The sequence below is a fragment of the Dreissena polymorpha genome, chromosome 3 (assembly GCF_020536995.1).
Source record: "Dreissena polymorpha isolate Duluth1 chromosome 3, UMN_Dpol_1.0, whole genome shotgun sequence".
Classification (NCBI taxonomy): Eukaryota; Metazoa; Mollusca; class Bivalvia; order Myida; family Dreissenidae; genus Dreissena; species Dreissena polymorpha.
In genome coordinates, this window is record NC_068357.1 from 83,414,752 (window position 1) to 83,434,269 (window position 19,518).

A 19,518-nucleotide genomic window follows, 5' to 3' on the forward strand; every position below is an offset into this window, starting at 1 on the left:
ACTTCGTCTTCTAAAAGTTCTTTAAAAGATTAACGTTATACACTTTGTGTTGCTTTGACTGTTTGTTTGTATCAGAGCGAAACTAGATGGTCTTATGGTACTTATTGGAGTAATGCAGAAGCAAGATTAACAAATCTGTATCCTCGCCGATTAATTTTGTGGTGCTATGACGGGGTCGTTCCACTGCTGCTTTAACAATATCTACGTCTGCATCCCCTGGTGATACAATGGCAGTACACCCCGTAATATTCATAGCTGTGCTGATCAGAGAAATCATGTCACCGTCTGCGTAACCATCGAACACCACTGTCGCTTGTCCGTAATGCCTTACAGTAAAATATGCATAAAACTCGGCTATTGCGTTGTTTGTGTCGGTTTTTTTTCCATGGTAAACGATGTAGTAAGGAGCCACCATCAAGCTAGTAACACTCTGTTTTCGGAATACAGTTCATCACAGCCTCACTTGATGCGTTTACAGCATGATCTCTAATTGCCTGAATGATCTGAGGCTTGTCTGCTTTGCGAAATATGTTCTTGGCTTCAAATAGGGCAGGGTGATGGGGGCTTAGTTCATTCGACAATACGTCTTCAAGGGCAAGATCTCCAGGTTTTGACACTACCAAGAAACTTTGGAACAGAAGGGCAGGATCAATAGCACGGTCTTCAACAATCTTGACAGCGGAGCTATTCCCAAGACTTTTGGCTCTATCTTTTCTATTACATTTGTAAGAAAAGGCCGACTTTCCTTCGATATCTCTTATGATTTTGTTCCCAACCTCCTGAAATGCATGCACATTCACATCTGACCCAGCCACTATCCCATTGAAAATGTTTCTCAGAGTAGGATCAGCTGTGTAGGGTGAGCATGTTGTAACCTTGGTATGCATTTTCTCGAGATCAGAAGCATCTCGTTTGATGCACGCCTCAGTCGACTCTTTGTGTTGTGGACTTTTAGAATAGGCAAGTTCTGTGTAATCCTGCATTGCACTATTGTACTCAGATGTTACAGGTGCAGATAGGGTCCAAAGGTTTTGCATTTCCTCGGTTATCCCATTGCTGCTAGTTAGACCGCCTGCCCTCTTAAGAGACCTCATCCATGTTTGCTCAATGACAAGATCACTGCTTAGCTCCACGCAGCACTGATAGCTCCTACGAGCAACGTGAAAACCATCACAAATTTTTCGATAAACTTCTGGATGCGTTGTCTCTAGGCTGCTCATTTGCTGAAGATAGTAATAAGCAGACCGCAGATAATTGAAGTGCCCAGCTGCACCAAAGACGGATAGACAATCGGATACTGCCTGCAAATGCATCAGCTAACGCCCAGAACTATCCGCCTTGATCAACATGCTTGCTATGCTGACCATTAGCTTATAATTCAGCCATAATTTGCTTGTCTTTGATGTTTTGGCAAGTTCATGTTTCTTCCTCTCTATAGCCGTATTGAGTTTGATCAAAATCTCAGAACATGTAGCATCTGCTATCGTCGTCTCGCACCTAAGAAGGGAAGAGTACAACTCCTCGGCCTGATCCAGAAGTATCTGAATCTCAGGATCTTTGGTTATTTCGGATATGAGCTGGCGGTGAAGGCACTTCTCAACAAGAAAATGGCCCCGCAAAGCCCTCTGGACATCCTTCCCTGTCACAATTGCATTTTCCCCATAGACAGTCTCAAGTATGTTTTTGAGACCGGCTCCTTCCATGAGGGATCCTATGGCCCATAGTAAGTTCATGAGTGTATGAAAACACCCCAACATCAAAACAATGTTTTTAGGCAACTACATTGTGTCGCATCAATGACTATGTCGGCAGTCTTCCAATACAAGGGTTGGTCAAACGTTACAATTGCGGAAATTTTGTGCTTCATGGCAAAGTCTAATGTTGACAGAATGCCCGATTTGTCCCCAGAGTACTTATCGATCATAGGCAAGAATTTGACGGACGACTGCCCAGGGTGCTGGCTCCCCTGATGCAAAATATGCATCATTCCCTGCCAATTTGGCGTTGCCTGCCTGAAGCTGAAGGAGACTTTCCACAAATTATGGACCCTCATGTCATAATCCAGAAATAGCGGCAGGTCCTCGAACACTACCTCATGACAAGGATATCTTAGTAACCGGTACTCCAAGATAGGATTTTTGTCTTATTTCTAGTGTTCAGCACTGGGGTCTGTTTATGCGGAATCAGAAAGTTCGTCCGTGTTCCGGAGGTGATATATGCAATGATACCCATCCCATGAAAAGTACCTTTGCCATCAAGGGTGACAATATTGTGGTCAACATTATCCGCGGCAAAGAGAACAGACATCTCAAACGAATCTATATCACTAATCAGGACATCAGGTTCCATAATATCCGCAGCAATTTTCTCAAATCTCATAACGTCTGTATACAACATCGAGATAATTTAATTTCCATTAAAAGTTTTGTTTAAGTCATCAACGTAGTCTGTGAGTTTGATATCGTATATTTCTGCGATGGTGGCCTCTGTGGTGAACTCATGCTGCAGGTAGTTGGGTTGCTCTGGGTTCAGTGAGCTGACCCCATTCTCCGCGTAGATCTTCACCATTTACAGGTACGTCGTTCTGGGCTGCAGACGCTTCGCCTCAACACTGAATATAGTATTTACATGGTTTTTTGTTGTTGTTGTTGATTTGAATGCTTATTTTCATCTCTGGAGAGGAAGAATATTTATGTTTTCATGAGCCAATTGTTCTTTACAATTTTTGAATGCTGAAATAATTATGTCCTTTTTTAGAATTTTTGAGATCAGTAATGTTCCTTCAGTTTCAGTAAATGTATTCCATAGGGAAACAAATATACAATGAAAGACATTTATGTTTTAACTTGGTCATGGACAAAAGAATTTTAAGAAAGGTCCTTGATTTTTTATCGTGTAGTTTCAAAGGTTTTGTTTTTCATAGAACCATTGTTCCTGTGTGTGTATTTTGAAAAGTATTAGGTCCTTTCCGGCCACAGACACGGAGTGTGTCCCAGCACTCCTACCTTATTTGCTTACTAGATTCACAAAAGTTGGGAGGAATTTTGAATTATAGCTGCAATTTAAAGCTATTTAGTTTTTACTGAAAGTTATTTCATTTTGGTGGGGTCTTATGCTGCGGGGCGAACCGTAGTACCCAGAGTAAACCCACCTGTTTGGTATGGTGACCATTTACCAAACTCATATGCACTGGGATTGGGGAATGAACCGTGGTCACGAAGCGCATGAACCAACCACCGACCTAGCCCCAAACAGCCAACCATTTTATACTTTAAAACACTAACACCGTGGTATGTGAAATTGGAATAAGACATCAAACTTTGACTGGTGCTTATCTCAAACAAAACTGATAATTTCATGTTCTGCATGTATTTTAGTAATATTCTGTCTATAGTTTTTTGTACAATAAGCACTTTTCCATGACCTTTCTATTTACAGTGATGTATTTTTGTCATTAAGACGGTAGTTTTTAACTGTATCATGCATTCAAGGACAATGTTGTATATTTGGAGGATTTTAGAAAAGCCCACGAAACATCAACTTGTGAAGAAATATTAATGCATATGATACATTCATATATGCATTTGCAAATTTTACGAAACAATTTGTCCAAATAAATACAAACAACCGATAAAACTTTTTTTTTTCAGAAAACAGAGTTAATTGTACGCTTTAAGTTTATTCCAAGTTCACATTAAAGTGTTTTCACCATATACGAGTTTCAAACTCATGAACTGTTTGGCTCCAAGGTAGAGTCCTACTCAGAATGTTCATGATTAGTGGCATAGTATCAGAGTATAAGTGACCCCTCTAGCCTACCTAGTGGAGTTGAAGCTGTCAGCCCGTGGTCTGTACAACACGTCCAAAAAGCACTTGGTGCAGTCGACGCGGTACACAGTGTATGTGCGTCCACCTTGCTTGTCCGGGGGGTAGCCATGACAACTACACCTCACTGTTACCACGGTGATACTAAGCGGTGCCGAAGGAGGCTCTAGAAACAACAGCAGATATTTATTTACTGCATTTAGTGCAACAACGGCACAAATTCTAAAATTGTATAGTTGGACAAGTTACACAATTTTTGCAATTTTACTGTTTTTGAAAATGTCAGGGCACAAAGCCTAAAAGTTATATCAGCTATTGTTGTAAGTACACTTTCAGACTTCCCTTAGCCTATAAATATTTAAACAAAACATTAAATACATGGCAGACTAATGTTTGAATCCTTACTAAACATGGCGAAACTTTTTCTCATAATTATTAGATGAGTTATCATTATCAAAGCTAAAATTATAATTTAAATTCTTTGAAAACTGACACTAAGTGATTGGTTCCCCTATAAATTAAAAAAGATGTTTTCATACTAATTTCCAAGAATTATTGAAACCATTATACATTTAAATGCATCACAATAAAACATTAGACCCAGTGAAATCATCATTCGGTGCAACAAAAGCTCATATCATCAGTTACAATATTTGAGATACATTGGTTCTACAATACATCCTTGAAGGCTAAAGGCATGAAATGCAATAAAATAGCTTCAAACATTTTACTGCATATTTTGTAATTCTGAGAATTTGTTGATGCATGTTTTATGGAGATCATAATTCATGGAATGGAAACCTAACATGAATCTGTCAATAATTTGACATTCCTTTAAAATCATACAGGCAATATGTAATATTGTTTTATAAAATCTTAAATAAATTCAGGCAAAAATAATATATAGCACATTTTTGTTAAGATTTGTAGTTTTTATGAAGCATAAATAATATTTGAAATGAAAGAAAATGATGCTTAATCTACATGTTTTTCCTTGATATATCTCAATGAGTTAGTTATCAGAAAAGGAAAGTGCTTTAATGATATCAAATATATCATACTAAACTACGGTTTTGTTTGTGGCTTGTTGCAGCCTAACACTCCTTTGATATGCATCCGCGCAACACAATTATCGCCTATATCATTTATAGTATCATTATCTAATACATCTTGATGTAACAGTCGCAATTATATTGAGTAAAAAATGCAATTCCAAATGTTATATCCAATGCATTCAGATCCAATTTTATTCGTAATTATATTTTATCACTTAAATCTTTCCACACTAAAAAGTAATATAGATTGACGTTAGGTTTGCATAGAAGTCATAAAGGTAGCAAATTAAATGTTGGAAACTAAATACCAATTAAACACACTCCAACACACCCTTAATGTCATGATGACTTAAAATATCAAGTTAAATTAATAGCACAGAACGCACTACGAAAACGGTTATTCATTCGATCCAAGATCTTAATCTCACATATGAACATATCAGACTCATTTAATTCACATGTTTGCATAAAGCATTTATCTGGCACAGCATCGCTGTCTATACATTTCCAGCACAATTGTTCCAGAGTGCGGTTGACAATAAGTGACATTTTACACTTTAGTGTATAAGTAATCATATTGTCCACAGAAATCCATTGTGTGACCACTTTGATTTATTGTATCACTTTTATGTAATCGCTTCTAAACCACAGTAAAGCGTGAAAAAAAACATCAGTACAAGTACGATTAAAAACTGCTCACCCTGTGATCAAACACTGGCCTGTATTCAAATAATATATTATTTAAAATTTGCTTTCAAGAACAAATTTGGATTGATGCTGGCCTCAACAAAGGCAGTACTGGATTCAGAAATGGTAAAATCTTGATATTTTACTCCAGCTTTCACTCTTACAATAGCCGCTCAGAAAATGCCGGACAATTTATAGCATTTATCACAGCAAATAATTAAAGTGAAATGTTATGTTTGATATTCAGAAGCCCTGTACAATTTGTACTCAAGTGACGAACATGTCGTATATGAACAAAAATTATCATATTCATAATTTTCATAATCGGGAACGGTTTATTTAAATGTGCTGAAAACTGAGGAGAAACATTTTATTAATGTGTCCCTTTTTGATTGAAACGATGATATATGCATAATATACTATGCTACTAGAGAAGTATTTGAATTAATGATGCATTATTTTTAAGTGACAATTCACCTACAGTTTCTTCAAGAAACATTTTGATATATATTTATACAATTACTTGTAATAATGTTTAAATACTGCAATATTTACACGAACTATCAATCTGCAAATTCTATTCAAGAAAATATCAAAGGCCTATATTTTATATGGCATTTTATATTGAAATGAAAGAGTCAACGTTAACGGGAAGTCGATAAAATAAATATTGCAGTTGGAAATAATTTTAAGGATAATAAATTCTTTGAAAAATATATTTGTATCATGAACATTTGCTTCAAATAACTATTTACTTCTCCCATTTATCTAATTGATCACAAATTAAATTGAACAATAACTCTGTGTGTCAATACATGTTTTATACAAATTTACTGCAAAGGTTATCCATATTGAATTGATACAAATTCATCCATGTGTTACGAAGTGTCAACCTGCAGCAGGATCACTTGCTTTCACACAGTTCTTATACAGGATTGTCTGCTCCAAGGTTATTTAACAGCATAATTTATATCCACAAATAAATATGCAGTTTTGTAGAATATCTCTGGGAAGAGAGCTTGAAATCAAGATTCTAGCTATGTCAGCTCATTTGTAATGAAACAAATATTCAAAACAGTTTACTCTGTCAGGAAACAATGAGGACGCGTATTGTCTCCATTTTGAGCATGTTTCACAACAAATGAGCTCCTAAATTCAGTCCCTACTTCAAAGTTTTTGCATGATCTTCACAGAAAGACAATGCGATAATTTAAACACTTTCCAAGTTGGAACTGAAAATACAATCTCTCAAGGTTAAGTATACGCAACAATATTGCAAATAAGATCTTGAAATTGTCATAAATCAGAATAATATGAGTATGAACACCATTCATGCAATGACGTTGACTTACAATTACAACATTTACACAATGACGTTGACTTCATAGTACAATGATATGTGTATAAAAACTATTCACTAAATAACTTACGAGTGCATGGCATGCTCTTGCCGTCAGTGTCCGCCAGGTAGTAGCTGTTGTAGCACTGACACTCTTTGGACCAGGTCACGTCCGTGTGGCTTTGCTCACGACAGGGCTGGTACGAGGAGTTGCCCGTCTCCCACTTGAACGTGTTCACACTGCAACCTGCAAGTTCACAGGAGATGGGTCATTTAAGACAAAAAATAAAATAAACGTACACGTACACTAAGGCTGATCCAGGATGGCAATTCCAGTCTAAAGTAGACAGTTCAGGGCAGAAGAGATTTTCTTGTAAGACAAATAACATACAAGCAGAAAGTTTTGTGAACGGAATATTCAAAAGGGTTGATGCGAAATGTAAAATACAGGGAACACTGACAATAAACAGAAGTAAAAAGCTTCCTAAAAAGGGAACATCACTAAGTAATAATAATAATTCTTATTTTAAAACATAAATATAGTAAATATTTATATTACAGGTTGTTTTATCATCATAGGCAGCAACAGCATCTTCTTAAACATACTGTGCCAGCATAAAAAGATCTTAAGTTAAATTGAATTAAAACGATGATTCAGTTTACAATAAAGTTTATTTTTTCGTCTTTCTTAAGTGCGGAAATTTGTCTTGTTCAATTATATTGTGTTGAAAAAACCTGTCCAATAAATGTATAGTGTCCAAGTCAAAGGACAAATTAAAAATGTAATTGGTGTCCATAAAAGAGCACAATTACAAACTTGTAAGGATAATTTTTGGTGATAAAACTCTATAATCAATTCTGACCATGTATAGAGCACAATCCATAACAAGGTTTCACCATTTCCAAACGACCGCACAGTTCATTATAACAAAGAACACCCTGGGCAGCGAAATTAAATTAAAATTGCTCTGAACACCGCAACCATAATATCTTCTTGTCACGCAAAACAGTACCAGTACCATACAGGGCCTAGCAATTGCTGGGATAAAATGCAAATAATCATGTACAATGCAAACAATAAGTGCTACACTGAATTAGAAGGGAGATCCCAAGCCATGTGACCAATACATTTAACAATTAAAATGTTGTGGAAAAAGACCAGCCAAATGTCGCTGGGTGAAGCACACTTTGAATCAATGGCTTGAATAATTTGTATTTTTAATTATGTTCTTTTAAGTCCATACTGTCCCCCGAAAGTATTTGATTTTTTGGCTGCTTCAGTGTCCAATGGGACGGCTGTAAAATGTTGGGGTATCATCGTAACTGATCGACAGATATACGCAAAAACTATTTTTCAATGTGTTGTTTGGTTGGTTGGGAAACGAACACAATACAAAATTGGCTCCCAATAATTGAATAATTTTGATTGCCACACAAATTTGGGACATTTTGTAATTGCCAATTTACCACAATTTTTATGACGTGATAATTTGGTCATTACCTTTTTGGATACAATTTGGACATTTGAATGTTATTACAACGTCTTTTTCACGCTGCTATCAAAACGCAACCTTTACTTTGGTAAAAGAAATCTGCAATTAAATATTATTACAAATGACCAATCATTTTCAAATAAAATGAAAATGTATAGACAAAAAGCTGCTGTGTAATAATCGAACCATTAATATTATTTTCACTATACTGGCTTTACAACAATTGCCATTTAAACATTTCTCAAGAAAACTAAATAAAACAACTTTACTTTAATATTTCACTTCTTCTAATGACCAAACTTCAACTTAACCATTAGGTAATATAATTTGATCATGAATTATATATAACTTGTCCTCTTTAACTAAATATGAATATGAAATCCATTTACACATAAAGATGCTATATATTGTACTCAAAAATGATAAAAAGTATTTATTTGTTTTAAATGTTCACTACCTTTTTTTATTTTATTTTCACTTTTTACTAGCGTTATACACACTTAGCTCCAGAATATACTAGTAGATACTGCTGCACTCTATTTTATTATCTTCAAGTCTACAAGTCTATCAGATGACCCAATATGAGCAACATGCCTACAGTGTCGCAGTCCAATCAAGTCCCAAGCAAGTGCTGTAAATACCAAAGGGTCTCATAGAGGGTCCTTGAAAACTCTGATGACAAGCTTAGGGCATATCAATTATTGGGGCTGGGTAATGGGCAGTGAAAGGAAGGAATAACGGAGACAGTTAGGCCCCAGGACCATGCTGTAAAGGACCACAGGTCACAGCAGGCTCTCAATTATGTGATGAGTTACAATGAAAGAAACATTTCTCATTGGTGTTAAGGACACTTTGATTAACCTAGATTGAACTTAATTGGCTAAATTTGACAAATTCCCTGAGGTAAAACGCTGAAGAAATCATTGTGGCAAAGACACTAGAAGTCACAGTTAAATATTACAAAATTGGTATAGCATTCCACCCAAGCAATAAGTTTGTAAATAATTGGACAATCAACAGAAAAATAAGCTCTTTTGGCGAGTCATTGATGATGAATACTTTGTACAGACAATAAGTCCTATTGAATAAATCACAGTACATGTTTTGATATCTAGATTTGTTTATCCACAAAACTTTCATTTATTATACCCCGTTGGATTTCACTCATATTGCTAAAACTGCCAACGAACCAGATAGTCCAATTGTTTAAAAAAACAAGACTAAAAGCGTTTATAATGCAGAAAGCTAAAAACAAAATACTAAATTGACAAGCAACATTTTAAACAGTAACATTTTAGTAAGGTTTCCAAGGTAACAATAAGACATTAACCACTGGACCTCCAGACCTTGTCACTTACTGCTTGTGTTTGTGTCTGTCAGAACAGATATCAGAGGGACACGTGCATCACTGGCCACTCCAGTCCAGTGAAAGTAATTAATGACCACTAAATCCCTCCGACATCCAGTACCAGTCAAGATTTCCACATCATTAGTGTCGGACTACATCTTACTGCTGTTGCTACATTTATAAAAACCTCCTCACATTATGCTAATGACCATTCCACAACCGGTCCCATGGATCAGGAAATATGTCTGAGAGAATGGTGAACATGCCATACCAGAGCTATCTACGGGTCAGGCAATATGTCTAGGAGAATGGTCCTACCAGAGCTACGCAAACAGCAGTTCTGTCAACAAAACTATGGCCATTGATATGTTAACTAGGAACTAATTTATTAGGGGCTTGATTTAGACTGGACTTCATCTGGCTTAAAAGCCTTAGAGCTCCAAACAAAAAAAAACAGTTATTTGGAAAGTATGTTCAGAGAGTAAATGTTTAAAAAACAAAGCATTGCTCCATTCAATCATGCAAAATGGAAAATGGCTGTGTGAATAAAAAAGAGTATTTCAAACAATTAGACAAGACGATGAAAAATATTGTACATGTACATTAATTTCTACAAATTTAAAAAGTGATTTCTTGATACTTTATTTGTTACGATCTCCACAAAATGTTACTAGAGCTTTGTCACAAACGTGACGTATACCCCTACAATCTGCATTGACACAGAATATTTTGCATGCTGTCTTCACAGAACAAGAGAAGCTAATTTATGGCGATTTTTAAGAATTATTATGCCATTATCATTTATGGCCATTTTAATCTTTGAACTCTTGAATTCTTTCGCATGACACGCCGTCCAATGACTGTGAAAAAAATTAATGTACAGAACGATTTTTAAATCTCACAAAGAATGACATATTTATGGCCCGAACAAGCTCGTGTATGGCCATTTAAGACTTTTGAACACCGAGTGTGACCTTGACATTGGAGATATCGATGTAATTCTTTCGCATGACACATCGTCCAATGAATGTGAACAAATGTAACGAGTAATTTTAAAATTTCACAATTAATGACCTAGTTATGGCCCGGACAAGATCATTTATGGCCATTTTTGACATTTGAACTCAAAGTGTGGCCTTGACTTTTGAGATATCGATGTAATTCTTTCGCATGACACACCGTCCAATGATTGTAAACAAACGTATCGAGTGATTTTAAAATCTCACAATTAAAGACATAGTTATGGTACGGACAAGATCATTTTGACCATTTTTGACCTTTGAACTCAAAGTTTGACCTTGAGGTTGAAAATATCGACGTAATTCTCTCGCATGACACATCTTCCAATGATGGTGAACAAATGTGCCAAATGATTTTAAAGTCTCACTATGAACGACATAGTTATGGCCTGGACAATCTCATTATGGCCATTTTTTACTTTTGAACTCAAAGTTTGACCTTGACCTTGGAGATATCAACGTAATTCTTTCGCATGACACACCGTCAAATGATGGTGAACAAATGTGCCAAATGATTTTAAAAGCTCACAATGAACGACATAGTTATGGCCCAAACAAACTCATTTATGGCCATTTATTACATTTGAACTCAAAGTATGACCTTGACCTTGGGGATATCAACGTAAATATTTCGCATGACACACCGTCCAAAGACGGTAAACAAATGTGCCAAATGATTTTAAAGTCTCACAAAAAATGACAAAGTTATGGCCCGGACAAGCTCATGTATGGGCAACTCCAGTGTGACCTTGACCTTGGAGATATCAACGTACTTCTTTCGCATGACACACCGTCCCTTGATGACAAATATACCAAGTCATTTTACAATCTAACGATAACTGACATAGTTATGGTCCTGACAAACTTTCGGTTTAAAACGCACTAAGTGACCCCGTGACCTAGTTTTGATCCGAAAAGACCCATATTCAAACTTGACCTAGGCAACTACTAGATACAACTTCTTACCAAGTTTGGTGAAGATCGAATGAAATTTTCGGGACAGACAGACCGACAATGTTACTCCTACATAGCCCCCATTACCAATGGTAATGGGGGTATAAATAGCAAAAAGAAACAAACTAATTTTTGACACCTTATAGGAATGTTCTAGATATGTACATGTGTTTGCGAGTTACTTGTAATAGTAAAATGTAGAATGGATACCTTCCATACCTGTAACATGGAAATTCCTTTTAAATGTATGTTTTATATTTCAAATTATCTGGGAGCGCATTGGAAAAAAGGAAGAGCCGCACTGCGTTTTCTGATATTCTTTTGCTGCTCATTACATTTCAAGCATGACCTGGTAGAAATAATAATTTTTCAAAGATAAATAAAAAATAGTTTGTTGATAGATTTGTTTCAAAACAAAAAAGTTAAAAGGAAATATTATTAATGAACCTAAATATAAAAATAACTTATATTATTCCAGTTTTTCTGTCTCATTTTAAATGCTTACATTGTAAAAGCTTGCAAGATATGGGCTCACATTATACATAATCTTAGCTGTAATTGTCATATATGAAAGAAAAAGATCTACATCTAAAAATTAAAACTGTTTTCTACGGAATACCATTAGGGTCATCATGGTTAAAATCCAGAGGGCGACAATGCGACAGAACGATGGCGACAATGCGATAGTACGATGACGACAGTGCGACAATACGATGGCGACAGTGCGATAGTACGATGGCGACGATGCAAAAGATCGATAGTACGATGGCGACAATTCAATAATACGATGACGACAGTGCGACAATACGATGGCGACAGTGCAATAGTAAGATGGCGACAATGCGATAGTACGATGGCAACTATGCAATAATACGATGACGACAGTGCGACAATACGATGGCGACAGTGCGAAAGTACGATGGCGACAATGCGATAATACGATGACGACAGTACTATAACGCGATAGTACGATGGAGACAATGCGATGATACGATGGCGACAGTACGATATGAATATCACATTGTCGCCATCGTACTATCGCACCGAACCATGGTATTGTAGCACTGTCACATTGTCGTCATCGTACTATCGCGTTGTCGCATTGTCGCCATCGTACCATCACATTGTCGCCATCGTACTATCGGATTGTCGCCATCGTACTATCGCATTGTCGCCATCGTACTATCGCATTGTCGCCCTCTGGATTTTAATGTGTAACCACCATGGCACCTAACGGTTTTCCGTAGTTTTTTATAAAAAACACGCATACCAACCTGCCATGTAACGGGTCATGAAATCCCAAACAAACATTTTTAAGATGGCCTTAGTATTCTAGAATAATATGACATTTATTCATGCATCATGTAACAGTCAACATATTTATTTTACATGTACCAACATCAAAACTTATTACTGGAATGTAGCTTATCATTTAAAAAAAACTATTATTTTGCTAAAAATATTATTCCCCGTGCAGCCTTATGAAGTCCTCATTAACACTGTTTGAAAATGAAATGGATGTTACTAAAAATAGAAGACGTTATAGCACCTTAAGCCACAGTCCCTTGTGTGATTGTGAGATTCTTGTGTGATAGAATTGAGAAAAATAACCGATGTCTGACATAATGATTGCAAATATTCAAAAGCCAACCATCTATAGCTTAAAGGCTATATATTAAACATTCTGATTTTATGGTGATGTTATCCAAATTTACCTAGAAACATTATCACAATACTGTTTTGAAACGTTGAATTTGATCGACATGTTTTCCAAAATTTTCGATCTGTGACAAAGTTGGTCAACTATTTATCATTACACCAATCACCCTGATATTGCTCATAAAAAAATCAGTTTGTTCTAGGATGTTTAATTGTGTTATTACTTCTAATGAAAATGGCATTCAAATATTCCCTTTTAGTTCGCTGGAAAATAAACTTGTGAATTAATGTTTAGACAGCTGCGGAAAAAGACCAAAACATACCAGTATGTAAAATTGTATCAATTAACCAAAAAAGAATGTTCTACCTTTTTAACTTTGCAATTGTGTTACCATGGCAACATAATCACAATGTTTACTTATTTAAACAACTCTTTATACATAGAATATATTCCAAGTAACACTGGTCATTTTAAAAAAACAGCAATATTTTTTCTCTGTTTCTCATTCTATTGTATGAACAATTTTTTCAATATCTGTAAAATGTTGCTATGTGTGGTATATTTGTTCTGTACCTATACTCAAATTTTGATTATGTTTTGTGTTTGTTTGTTAAAAATGTTTTAAGGACTTACATACATCTATGAATAAAAACATGCACTTCATTAAAAATGGATTATATTACACTTATTATTACCATTGTAACCATTTATATTTATAGGGAAATGATCCTTTGTTCAGTCCATTTATAGATCTTCATGTGTACAAAACAATTTTCAATTCAATTTTCATGCAGATTATGTATGTATTCATAATTGTACATCAGTTTCAGTAAACTAACAGTATTACTTTTGTTTATCATATAACAATTCAGCACTGACAAATAATACACTTGAAAGCACTTTAAAGGGGCCTTTTCACAGATTTTGGCATTTTTAAACTTATTCATTAAATGCTTTATATTGATAAATGTAAACATTGGATCGTAAAAGCTCCAGTAAAAAATCAAGAATAAAATTTAAAAAAGGAAAACAACATTGCCCGGAGCAGGTTTCGAACCAGAGACCCCTGGAGTCCTGCCAGAGTCCTGAAGTAAAAACGCTTTAGCCTACTGAGCTATTCCGCCGTGTACACATTCATGACGTATTTTATACTTTATATAAGCAATCTTCGTAGTTTCACAAAATTTAACGACAAAAACAGAACTCTCCAAATTATTCAATCGTTTCGCGTTGAAACGCTTTATAATTTTTAGGTTTTAAAATCGTCAAAAGATGCGTATACTGGCTATATTAGAGCATTGTAAATGTTCAGTATTACTGTTTCCTCACAAATATCATAACTAAAACGAAAATTCGCGAATCTGAAACAACTTTTTTCAATTTTGTCAATTTACCAAAGCGTGAAAAGATCCCTTTAAGGGTTAAAAAACAAATGTTACAAAACCATTGTGCTGGCTTAAATGTCAAGGTCTAAGCAAACACTTAAGAGTTTTCCAATATTTATTACATGTTCATACTGAGATTATGTGTTCCCACAAGGTCCCTAACTTTCCTGTTCATCATGTGATTTTGAAATAAATTATCATGGATCATGTATATATAGATCTCATAGCATCATATCAAGAGGCCTTGTCCCGTGCAATTATGTTGCTCTCTTTAAGGTCAAGGTCACTGATGAAACTTTTTGAATTTGAGAATATTCCTACATGTCTTAATAGTCTCTTAGTGTCAAACATATTCAATATATTGATATGTATATGTTTTCAATTTTTTATGGAAAAATCCAACATAAAATGAGCTATTTCCAAGCGATTTATTATTCAGTAAAGTATGGAAATATTAAGGTACAATTGTGAACAAAAATGTGAACAAAATTAACAAAACAAAATACACAAAGTGCCAAGATTAAGTAATAGAAATATAAAGAATATACAGTTTAGTTCAACTGGTAAATCTGGAGTGTATTAAAAACTTACATACCCGTACATTCACTGGTCCAGCCAAATCATTACAAAACTTAGAACTGTTGCCATTTCAAAGGTGGTTACCAGTCACTTATACCTGTCTTGATATAGGAGGGAATACTGTTTAAAATTTTCAAATAATTATCTAAAAACCTTGGGATATTATTTAAATGCTGGATTAAATGTGTACGTTTTTTCTGCAATATCTTTTTATTGGAATGTTTGGCTTGGTAGTTCTTTTTCAGTCCTTTGCTGGTATTTGGGGTGTTAAGCGTTAAGCCTTTTAACAATGGAATATGTATTCTTACAACAAAAGTCTCATCACGATACTGAATAATTGATTTTGTCTAATTATTTTTTTTAATTTAGGTTATTTACCATATTAACAAACAGACATCGTCACATTTATTCAGTCATTTTGAAACTCAAAGAAATTTCTTCAATGCATATTCTATTCTGAGCAAAAATGGTGTCCTATGTGGCAATAATAAACCTTTAAAAACACTTCTCATTCATCATTATTTTTTGTGAATCCTCCATTAAATTGGTGTTTACTTTTATATGGCAATTTATTAAGGAATAATTTAATACGCACGTTTTCACAGTCTATTTCCGCTTCAAAACCAATTAATTGTAACACATGAATGGCAGAAGCACCCAAAACCTTAAATATTAAAGCAAAGAAGGTGGCATTAAAAAAGAAAATAAGTCAAACAACCACCAGGAATATATAAATATACAATACATCTGTAAGTTCTTACATAAATTACTTGTACGAACAAAAAACCATGCCAAATGCACATGTCAATACATACATGTATCAATCCAAATACAAACATATTGAATGATCAAATGATATAGACTTACTCATCATCCCATCTGACATATTAAGCCTTACTAACAAAATATCACAGTCACACATTCACAAACGGATTCAAGGCTATGCAAAATCAATCTAATTAACAAAAGATGTAAATATTTTCTAAAAATAATTTGTTTATTTTATATCATCACATTTTTACAACCTGACAATTTTGATCCAAATAAGATAGAAATAAAGACAATGAAATACATTTGTATAGAATAAATAGTAAAAAATAAATGGATGCTCACATACAGCTTTTCCATTTTTAGCAGCTTTAGAAATTCTTTAGAATCAAGCAAATAGTATAAAATGAATTCAACAATTAAACATGTTCTTTAGAACTTAGCTGTGTATACACAATTTATACTATTTCAACTCAATTAGTTTCCAGATTACACATTGAAATCTTGACCTGGATTATTGAATTGTTATGTCCAAACAAATATATACACACTAGCATACAAAAACACCTCATGGAACCCAATGTTTAAGGAAAATGGTGTACTTAGTATTGAAGATAAATTGAAACAAATACAATAACAAGCTCATGATAAATATCTTATGGAATATTATTTGTACAAACCCAAAATCGGTATTATGCTAAAGGTTTTTTTCTCACATTAAAAATATTCCTGATACAATAACCAAAATCGTGTAAAAATATTAATACGAACATAAAGTTCAAGTTATGTTTTGTTGAAATTTTACTATAATACAACCAGCAGTACATATTACATCACAGAAGAAAAAAAATCTTCAGATGATACTATGTGACAACAATAAGTATATTTATAACTATAGTCCCTTTAAATAATTTTGTTGAAATCCAAACATTGCACATACCTTTGTTACAACTAGATAAAAATTCAACCATTTTACAAACAAAACATTTGAAAACTTATATAATTAAACTGCAATAAGTTATATTTACAATGTGTAACAATAGTAACTTTCAACCATTTCATGCACAATTTAATATTAACTGTCAACACAAATATGTATATACATAAAAAAAGCAGTGATCAAATCTGGTTATAACAAGTCAACAAAAAATATAGATACACATAAAAAATAACATTGTAAACATTGGAAATTGGATCCTTTCTTCACCTTGACGTCTTCATTGTCAACATTGTATCACACATAGCATTCCAAACTGTTCTGTGAGTGTAAACAGAAATCATGTCTAGTCGACAACCAAGGACGTACACATGGTGTTCATGTCTAGTTGACAACTGCTGACGTACACATAGTGTTCAGTCCACACACACCAGCCCCACGATACACCAGGTAATAGCCCTGGAATGTGTAAAATAAGTGTTTATTTGAGCCCTCGTCTGAGATAAACTTGACTTAATGCATATTTGCAAAGTTTCATATCAAATTAGCCAGTGCAGTCAACAAAGGCTTATCAGGCACGACACTTTTACAGAATTTTTTGTTTTAAGGAAGTCTCTTTAAAAAAACAAGCGATGTGTTTGTGAAACACTATGTCCCCATATATATGACCTTTGACCTTGAAGGATGACCTTGACCTTTCACCGCTCAAAATAAGAAGCTCCATGAGATACACATGCATGCCAAATATCAATTTGCTAGCTTCAACATTGCAAAAGTGTACATTAAATTAGCGATGTTGACCCAAATATTTGACCTTGAAGAATGACCTTGACCTTTCACCACTCAAAATCTGCAGCGCCATGAGATACACTTGCATGCCAAATATGAAGTTGCTATCTTCAATATTGCAAAAGTTATGGCAAATGTTAAAGTTGGGGCAAACAAACAAACCAGCAAACAAACCAACAAACAAACCAACAGACAGGGCAAAAACAATATGTCCCCCACTATATTGCCGAGCTAAAAATAAAAGTCAATATTTGTGAAAGAAAAGGAATTAACTGTTGATTTTAAACACACTTAAACCATCTAATACCAATTTGTTTGCTAATTAAGCACACTGACAAAAGTTCACGATTTAAACATAAAACACTGGACTGTACCTCATTGTTCTCTGAAGATATGGACACATGAATAAATGAACTGCAATACAATGTTTACCTTCTCGCCCCAGTCAGGTCCCCAGCTGTTCTTGACAATCCAGTAGGGCTTGCTGCCATCTGACAAGAGACAAGAATGCAAAACTTGAGTCGCTTTCTGGGAACACTGGGTTTAATGCATGTGGTTTAACCCTTTGCATGCTGGGAAATTTGTCATCTGCTAAAATGTCGTCTGCTGAATTGATAAAATTAGCATTTTCTTCTTTTTTTCAAATAATACTATCAGAATAGCAAACATTTTGGATCCTGATGAGACGCCACATTCTTTGGCGTCTCATCTGGATCCAAACTGTTTGCAAAGGCCTTTAATGTTCGGTTCCCACACTGAAAAGGTTAAATGGCATCCCAGATTAGCCTGTGCAATCCACATAGGCTTATCAGGGAAGACACTTTCCGCCTTAACTGGGCATTTCTGAAGAAGAGATTTCCTTGAAACAAAAAAATACAATGCAAGCGGAAAGAGCAGTCCCTGATTAGCCTGTGTAGGGTTACGATAAGCCCAGTTTTCCCAGTTCAAGGTTGATATACTTGGAAACTACAATGTACAATATCTCTGCTACATACATCATCCATGCAAGATTTGACAGTTCAAGAGTAAAATAGAAAAGCAAAATAATTATTGTACCTGTAACTTTCTAGATAATCTGAAGTATCATACACATTATTATATTTCAAGCTCTCAGATGAAATTCTGAAGTACAAATTATAACAAGACCTGACTCTTATATTGTCATAGTATCAGAATGGTGAGGCATACAATACAACTCTTAAAGCAAATTAAAATGTACCAAAGTTAGCACCAACTTAAAACCCTTTACCACTTAGATACGCACTTTGACGAGTTTCCAGTTCCTTAGAAATCAAATACAATTGTCTTGTAAGTTTTAATGTGTTCATTTCCAACTCTAAGATCCAGACTGCCAGTTACTCGCAGACTGCCAGTTTCTCGCGGGCTGTTCTGGTTTGATACTGGTTGCATACAGACTTTTTCACTTTTCTCCTTAGTCGGAAAAGTAGTACATACCGACGCCATATCCAACAATCAGCACCCCGTGATCCAGATCCTTGGGGTTACAGAGGAACTTCCAGGGGTGGGAAATACCTCCCATGTAGAACTGAAATCATGTAAGGTTAGATGTAAGACAGGGATGGGAAGTACCTCCAATGTAGAACTGAAATCATGTAAGGTTATATGTAAGACAGGGGTGGGAAGAACCTCCCATGGAGAACTGAAATCATGTAAGGTTAG

The 19,518-nt window shown here is 35.0% G+C and overlaps 1 protein-coding gene and 1 long non-coding RNA gene across 51 annotated transcripts in view; one reads left to right on the forward strand and one right to left on the reverse strand.

The window, feature by feature from the left end:
* The window catches only part of LOC127875025 (uncharacterized), a 305,966-nt gene that overhangs the window by 166,414 nt on the left and 120,034 nt on the right, over positions 1-19,518 (reverse strand). For 5 of the 49 annotated variants that reach the window (XM_052419775.1, XM_052419774.1, XM_052419767.1 and 2 more), the window contains 3 exons: positions 19,294-19,384; positions 18,271-18,329; positions 15,177-17,508 (listed from right to left, as the gene is read on the reverse strand). The exons of 33 other annotated variants lie outside the window; for them this stretch is intronic. In XM_052419775.1, the coding sequence (XP_052275735.1) occupies positions 17,434-17,508; positions 18,271-18,329; positions 19,294-19,384 (225 nt within the window). In that variant the 3' untranslated portion in view covers positions 15,177-17,433. Of the gene's footprint in view, positions 1-15,176; positions 17,509-18,270; positions 18,330-19,293; positions 19,385-19,518 lie in introns of those variants that run through there. 11 more of the 49 variants (XM_052419773.1, XM_052419771.1, XM_052419803.1 and 8 more) reach the window with 5 other exon arrangements.
* Positions 1-19,518, forward strand: part of LOC127875033 (uncharacterized) — a 252,157-nt gene that overhangs the window by 132,647 nt on the left and 99,992 nt on the right. The gene's annotated exons all lie outside the window — the stretch shown is intronic.